Source organism: Glycine max, chromosome 13 (genome assembly GCF_000004515.6).
Source record: "Glycine max cultivar Williams 82 chromosome 13, Glycine_max_v4.0, whole genome shotgun sequence".
Classification (NCBI taxonomy): Eukaryota; Viridiplantae; Streptophyta; class Magnoliopsida; order Fabales; family Fabaceae; genus Glycine; species Glycine max.
In genome coordinates, this window is record NC_038249.2 from 30,679,829 (window position 1) to 30,688,248 (window position 8,420).

General features: G+C 28.5%; 1 protein-coding gene across 1 annotated transcript; it reads right to left on the minus strand.

The window, feature by feature from the left end:
• Positions 1-604: 604 nt before the first annotated feature.
• LOC100790610 (aspartic proteinase CDR1) lies at positions 605-1,906 on the minus strand. The gene has a single exon (XM_003541552.5). It carries the CDS (start codon positions 1,904-1,906, stop codon positions 605-607), a length of 1,302 nt encoding a protein of 433 aa, XP_003541600.1.
• Positions 1,907-8,420: the final 6,514 nt, after the last annotated feature.

Sequence of the window (8,420 nt, forward strand, 5' to 3'; positions counted from 1 at the left end):
GTGCACCCTGATCTTATGCTGATTCCTCCCTTAGGATGAGGTGTCCGTTGCAGGTTTTTTTATCCTTAGATTCATATTTGTAATACTCTGATCGAATTCCTGAAAGAATATCTTAAGCTTTGAGGACTTAACGTAGTCACAAGAGGTTGGTGACTAAACTAGGATAGATCCCAGTGCACTCTTCTCTAGCATTTCTCTTTAGTTTACAACGTTTTGTGAATTTGCATAACGGCATAGCTTGCAATTATTATAAAATATGTTAATTTGTTTTCCTTATCATTATTAATATAATCGTTTTCATCAAAAGGTTGCCACCGTGTATTAATTCAACAATCATATTCTACAAGTACTAGACAAAAGTTTTACAAATAAATTTCAAACTAACTTCATTTCCCTATTGAATTTGTTGGCCAATTGGGTTATTAATTTGTGAATTTTCATATCCGATTTTATTAATTCTTTTATTAAAATATTATAGTGAACATGATAACGTATTTTCTTTCATCATATGTATTTCCTACAATGATAATATGTTTTGGAACACAAAAAAAATGGTGAAAATTTATTTAATCAACTAACTTAGACTAAGTTAAACAACAATCAATCATTGCTTAGTGCAATCTGTGTGCTTAAAGGACACGGTGTTCATTTGGAGATCATAACCAACCAAGAGGTTTTGCTGAGCCAAGTTCCCAAAGACGGCACCAGTTTCAGTTGGCTGGAAAGCAAAGCACACTACATCATCGGCCACTTGAACAAAGGTGTTGATAGCATTTAAAGTGACATCTGCACCACTAAAATGTGCTGTGATCACTGGTACACTTGCATCTAGTTTATCAGGTGTAACTTTGTAGCAAAGACCCAACACTTGATTTGGATCCCTAACACGCTGCAATATCACTGTCTTTGCTACTGCTGCTTCCAACTTTGAGTAAACACCATTTGGCAAAGCAGTGAGCGTTGTACCTGAGTCAATTATGATATTTCCCTTTCCACCAGATCCAGGGCTTCCAAACTCTATTCTATTGCGTCCTACACTGAATGCTTCTAGGGTTAGGAAGTAGAATACTAGTCCATTTTTTGAGAATAACGGGGTTGAGACGGTCCCACGCCCGGAAACCACTGCAGCATTTCCAAAATTGAGTTTGCTGGATGCAGTAGACAGCCCTGGTACCAAACAATATGAAAACTTCCCACCTGTTGAAGGACTCAATTGAGTTATAAGGGACATGGGTCCGCGCCCTAGGCCAACGATGCCAGAATTTTTCTCTTCAATGCCAATAGCATTGTAACGCCCGCATCCTATCACAGTTCCAGGAAATTGGACAGGAGAGCCATTGGTGGAGCCTAAAGTGAGGGTCTCCACACTAAGATCTCCTAGTGACTGTGACCCATCCACATAATGAATGCTATATAAACAATGTTTCCTAGAGGAGCAAAAGGTACCTTGAACAGATTGACATGTATTAGAAGGGCAAGGTAGGGTTTTGTATGTTTGGGATTTTGAAGAATCAAATATAGGAGTGGTTTGTTCGTAGCATTTTTTACATGGTTGGCATTGCAGCCAAATGATGTCACTACCCGTATCAAGAATTCCAAAGACCTGGAGTGATGGGGTTCCTACTGAATAACTAATGAGGTATTCACCTAGAGCTGATATAACAGTGGTCTCAGGTGAGTTTGGAGAGACAAAAGATTGGTTCAAATGATTGGCACGGTTAATGGAACGATGCACGGCATTAGCAACTCGTTGGAATTGAGTTTCTGTGGGACTAAAGAATGGTGATCTTGATGAGTCACGGTGGATCATCTCCACACTAAAGCCACCATTGAAAGCCTCTAAGTAAAAGATGTTGCAAAGATAGAATAAAACTAGGGCAAGAGTTGAAGGTGATGATGTTTTCATGACTAAGATGCAAAGAAGTGAATAAACAATCTCTCAAATTATTTGAATATTTAACTACTAGCACATTCCTCCTGGCCTTTTATAGGATTCTAATGGCCGGAAGCATTGATAAATTTTCGTGGAGGATTTTGAATGCACATTAAGTGTGTATTATCTTTTCAATCCGATTTATTTCACATTAAAGAATTAATTAAGATTTATATGTTGGATCATTTAATTAAGACAAGTTGCTTACTATTTCCGACTTTGTTGGTAGTATATTTTAATATAAAACACTTAAATATGTAATAATCATAATAATTAATGCTAATAATAGTTCACACATATATAAACATAATAATTCATATATTAATTTCTATGCTTAAAATTTTGAATACATATTATTTTTAATAAATTTAGTAATTAATTTAAAATTTAATTTTGACGGAAGTAATTATTTTTATTTTTCAATCAATTTTACTTACAATATACCAATTGTATGATATTTATTAAATATAATAAATTCCTCAACATTGATTATTGAATGTAATATATTTTTAATAAATTATCAAACTATTATTTTTCTTATTGTTGAACAGTATTAGTTGGAAAAGAAATTTCAAAAATTAAAATACATTGTAATGTAATATTATTAAATTGACTACATATTGTATATAATAAATATATTATTTGATGTTATTGACAGTCAAATTTACTTAAATTGCATTAATTAATATAATAAATACATTATTTAATGTTATTGACTGTCAAATTTACTTAAAATGCATTAATTAATATAATAAATATATTATTTAATATTATTGACAGTCAAATTTACCTAAAATTCATTAATTAATATAATAAATATATTATTTAATGTTATTGACATTCAAATTTACTTAAGTGTATATTATATTTAATAAATGTAGCATTTAATAAATATATTATCAATTAGTAGAATTATTTGATAAAAATATTGACAAATTTAAGTATATGATAGTATAATTTACTAAGACTTGTTTCTTATGAAAGGGACTTGTTGGAGTACTTCCCATTGTTTTTCTCACTCTCCCCTTTCCCTCTACGAGCTAGGTGTTCATTGTTTTTGCCACGACAACATTGCCCCGTCTCATGTTCTCCTTGCTCGTTTCCTTTCCTCCCATTCAATTTCTCTTGCCCACTCTCTCTTCATCACTTCTGCTCATCCTTTGTTTCTCTCCATCACCTACTCCTTGTCATGCTGCCATGGATGGGGTTTTTCCTAGCTTTTTTATTTCGACACTAAGATATGTGACTTGTGGTTGGAATGTGAAAACACGTTGTTGGAATGGGAGATAGTAGTGGTTTATTTTATTTTACTGTATAAAAATGCCACAAAACTTATTTTATAATATTATTCATTAATATAAATTTTGAGGGTTTAAAATTTTCATAAATTGTATTTTTAAAACCATCAGAAAATACACAATTAGCCACGTCAAAAAGTATTTTAATAGCGTCAACTTTTAAGACCAGAATGGGCGATTTCCAAATAAGGGGAACTAATAAATCACTTTTAAATTTGTGAACAAAAGAAAAACTTCGCGCCTCAATAACAGGCGTCAATTTTTTTTTTTAAGCCAACAATTAAATATAAGCATATGGCATATGATGACTATGACATACTGACATATGTTTACATGAGTGCCCTTAGCCACATCAACAATGAGCGTTACATCGTCCATGACAAGGGACTAAGAAAAGCTAGCTATTTCCTAACTTCGGGGATATGTAAAAAAAATTATTATTTTGGGAGCCAAAAATAAACTTGGCCCTAATTTTAGAAACTAAAACCATGTACAAACATACTTTTAAGGAGTTAACCTTTTCCGATAAATATTCTTTCAAACATGTAGACAACTAATTTAGAAAACATGATAATTTGAAGAAAAAAAAATGAATAATTCTTATCTAATAATATATACAAAATGAATAATTAATATAATTATTAATGAGTTACTGTCTTATTTATAAATAAAAAATTATGAATTTAATTTTATTAGAATGTCTTTTTATTTTTCACTTTATTTTATTTTTTTAAAAACGTAAATATCAACTTAGCATTAATATATCTTGGCCAAACTCATTTTGCCTTTTTTTCTTCTTCTGTTTTTTAGTCTGAAGAAATGTTATTGCACTTTTCGATGGTCGTGTCTCTTATATCACTAAGAAATGTCTAATCATATAATTGCAGTACCAAGGAAAATAATAAAAATAAAAGTTTTGAGAAATATCAACAATGTAGGCTGTGATCAAATTGTTTATTTTAACTAATATTAACATGATTCAAAAGCCAAGACTAAGGGTATGATTGATTCCCTTCTCACGTTTTTGTTTTTAAATGTTGTTTTTAAAAGCAATTCCATATTACTCAACAATCAATTTCATGTATAACATCTATTTAAGTTATAAAAACTGTTTCCAAAACAAGTTTTTTTAAAACCATAAAACTGAAAAATGAGATATTTTCTTATTCTCTTCTATTTTCTTTAAGTGTCGAGGGGACAAAATTCTTAGAAACTAAAATGTTATCAAGGGATGAACACTTTCAAATGAGCTGAAGGGACAAAAATATTTAGAAAACATTGAACATACAATGCCTAAGTCTTCTAGCAATCCAGCTAACAAAGTATGGTGTAGAGGCAAGAGTAAAAATATAACTTCCATCAGAGAAACAAAATCCAATTTTTCAATATTTGAAATAAGACATCACTAAGATGCGAAAGACAATCTTGTTTCATACCATGCATGAGTTTAGATGGCTATAGTACAGTGGAAGGCAAATCTCACCTGAGCCATTAGATGTGTTATTAAAAAAAAATCAAAGGATAGGATTTGTTGATGAGTATCGGTTTAGGATATAGATCATATTAAAAAATATTTTGCAAAATAAATATTTCACGTGTGCACATCGTTATATGGATTGCATGCTTTTCCACTGCCTGCACAGGGTCATGCAATGCACATACGGATAAAACTCAACATTGTATGGCCCTGCCAAAACGATGTCATATGTTCCTTTTTTTTTAATTTCTTTTTCCTTTTTTTGTCATTGTTGTACCCAAAAAAAAATGTAATCTAATTTTAAACTAAGGTACATTTTAGTTTGAATCCATTTGAATAAAACCTCAAATTCTGGGTTGGTCCAACATATATAAATTCAAAAGCGAATTTTAAAATAAGTCCTTTTTTAGTTTAGTAATTTTTTTTGAATAAAAATTAATATTTTTTTATTGAAAATTTATTTTTGGAGCTTTTAAGGATACAAAGTTATTTATTAATTTATTATATTTGATTTTCTTTAATATTTCTTTTTCAATTGATATTAAAACTAATTCATTTAATTTTTTTGAAACATTGTTGATCTTAAATAAAACTTAATTAATTTTAGTTTTGTAAAAAAAATTTATGGTGAAGCAACACTTACCAAAATTGTTAACATTATTCTATAAGCAATAAAAATATTCAAAAAAGAATTAATTCCTTTTATATAATTAAGTATGTCAATTAATCGATCGATGTATCATTTTCAACTTCTATAATTTCTCTTATAATTTTTAGTTATGTAAATAAATCTAATTCATCAATATCCAAGTGATTATTATGTTTTAATGAACGTTCAAGGTTAAGACAATATTCTTTTAAATTATTACTATCCAAAGACTTGAATTTCTTAATGTTAAATAAAAAATAAAAAATATCTTCATATATTTTAAAATGTTTAAATCTATTTCTTAATGTGATAATTGCTTGATCTATTATGTAAATAAATAATTAATTTTAAATGATTCTATAGCCTATTTTAAGAGAAGAGATTTCAGATTAATTTTAACCAAAATTGATATATTAAGATTGAGATACCTTTAATATAGCCAATCAAGAGATATACTAATTAATGAAAATAAGTGAGTAATTAATTTTAAACAAAAACTAAACAACAAAATTATGGATCTTACTGAAAATTAAAACTATATATATTTTTTCTGTATTATTTTTTATGAGTATTATAAGAAAATATGAGTCTTATAATTATTAATATTTTTTAGGTCTAATTTTTATGGAGGCCTAAAACAAGGACTTTAGTTGCTTTAGCCTTGGATTGACTTTGCTCAAATTGAATGTGAATGGAGTTTAATTGGGCTGGTTGAACATACATGAGTTATTATAAATCTTTTGATATTGTCTTAAATTCTCACCAATAAAAAAAAATCTCAAATTAAATTTTGATTCAATCTATTTGTTGACAATTTAAATTTAAAAAATTTATTTAGTTGTGTTCCTTTTTTCTGTTCAATTGATGGTAAATAAAACACCAAATACTTAATAATACATTTAAAGAACTTATTTAACATATTAAATATTTCATCATAAATCATAATCATAACAGAGTAGTTAATGTAACTTTAAATTTTCTACAAATACAAATACATGTTGTTACTTCTCTTGCAGAAGTAACTCAGGCAATAAAACTATGGATAAAATGTTAAAACAAATTAATATTAATATGTTTATTACTTATAAAATACCTACTTATTACTCTGAACAGAAACAGACTAAAATTTAGATAATAAAGTAATAAAAAATAATATAATAATTTCATAAATGCCTACTTATTGCTCTGGTTTATATGGGATGAAAACCCGTGGAGCCCAGTTGAAAAAATTTCACCTAAAAAATAAGGTGAAAGAAAGTGCAATGAACAATAAAAGTTATGTGAATGTGTAATATTCACATACTGTCCTTCAATAATTCTTATTTTTTAACAAACTTGTGATTCTAATGCGATGTTAACAAGTTTTTTTAAGAAATTAAAAATCATAAGCACTGATCCATTATATGGTGATAACATAATTGATTATTTCCATTCAATTTTTTTTTTTTAAAAAAAACTTAACTGTGAGATATAATCGATTATACATGTCCCGACATAATCAGTTATAAGCCTTTTAAATTAGTTTTTTTTTAAGTTTTCCGTTGAGCAATTTTTTTCTCAAGGTTAGGAATAAAATTGGGATTTCATAAATGTTTAATTTTAGATTTCTTTCTTTTATTATCTACCTAATTACTTTATTTTAAATATTTAATCTTTTTTCAACTCTGTTTCATCTATATCAAACAACTTTACTTTCTTTCATCTATTTTCATTCCTCTTACTTTCTTTTATCTTTACCAAATACAATGTCAATTTCACAACTTGATTTGTACAAAAGTAGAATGCTACTTAGGAATTTTAAGAATCTAATTGCTAATCTCTGATCCAGACCAATTAATGTGAACCCTAAGCTTGAACTCACCTCCATATGTTTTTTGGTACAACTCATTTTTATTTTATCTTTTTAAATTTTTTGTTTTGACATTTTATGATGTGAGTCAATATATTCCTTTCTTTTGTTCAAGAGTCATGCTCTTAATTAAAATAATATAATTAATAACTGTCATTTTAATATTTTTATTAAATTTAAAATAATTAATTTTAATATAATCGTGATTTTTAATCGTCACTATAAAAAATTTAATTTATAAAAGAGAACGTAAAATCAATACAAATAAAAAAATCAAATTGACTGTATGGTCACTCAAACTAACTTACATAATTATTGCTCTAAATATCTAAAACACTCCTAGCCATTAATATTCTTCTATAAAAAAGTTAAAATCACAAAACATAAGCCACATAATGTTCAAATGAAGATCTCCCTGCTTCTAAAACAAATAAAAATAAAAATTGCAATCGAATGATTATGCTCTTTATGCCCATTGCCCTCACTATCACAAATGGCCCCCTTTTTATTTCCATGATTCATCATTGCAAAGGGAAACAAGGTTTGTGAGAGGTAAGAGAGAAACATTGGGTGACCACGCTTATGATAGTAGCTACGGTAGTAGATGCGACCAGAAGGAGTGCCTCCAACAATGCTTGCAAAGTGTGTGATGGAGGTTCAAAGTCGAATGAAGATGATGGTGGTTTCATGGTGGTCCATGCAATGCACAATGGGGGTGTGCAGTGATATCACAATGGTTGTCCCAGCTAGCCTTTAATTTACATTTGTGATACTAGATATAGTACTAATATTGACTTCTTTGCATTACTAATTGAGATAAAAAAATTATTATTCTTAAGAATAGTATGAGTCATTGCATTACCAACGGGGCAAATATTTTCATTATTGATGCTAGTGCGAACATTCATTCTTCCCAAAAACAAGGAGTATATATATATAGATAGACAGATATAAATTAATATAAGGAAAAAAATGAAAGATAACAAACCTTATAAGTGAATTGTTTAAAAAGAAAAACTCATATAAAGTCGAATAACATCAAAGCATAGGAAGTTCAAATTATTCTGCTAAAATATAAAGTTCAATAACATAATATGACAAAATTATTTCTTGACGCTCCCATCACCAATAAGGTGATCAATTTTTCCATCAGGATCAGCAAAGAAATCAGCAATATTCAGATGAGTAACATCCATAAGACCATACCTAAAATC

Coding starts and splice junctions, on each gene's coding strand:
- LOC100790610 (XM_003541552.5), bottom strand. CDS start 1,906: ATGAAAACATCATCACCTTCAACTCTTGCCCTAGTTTTATTCTATCTT.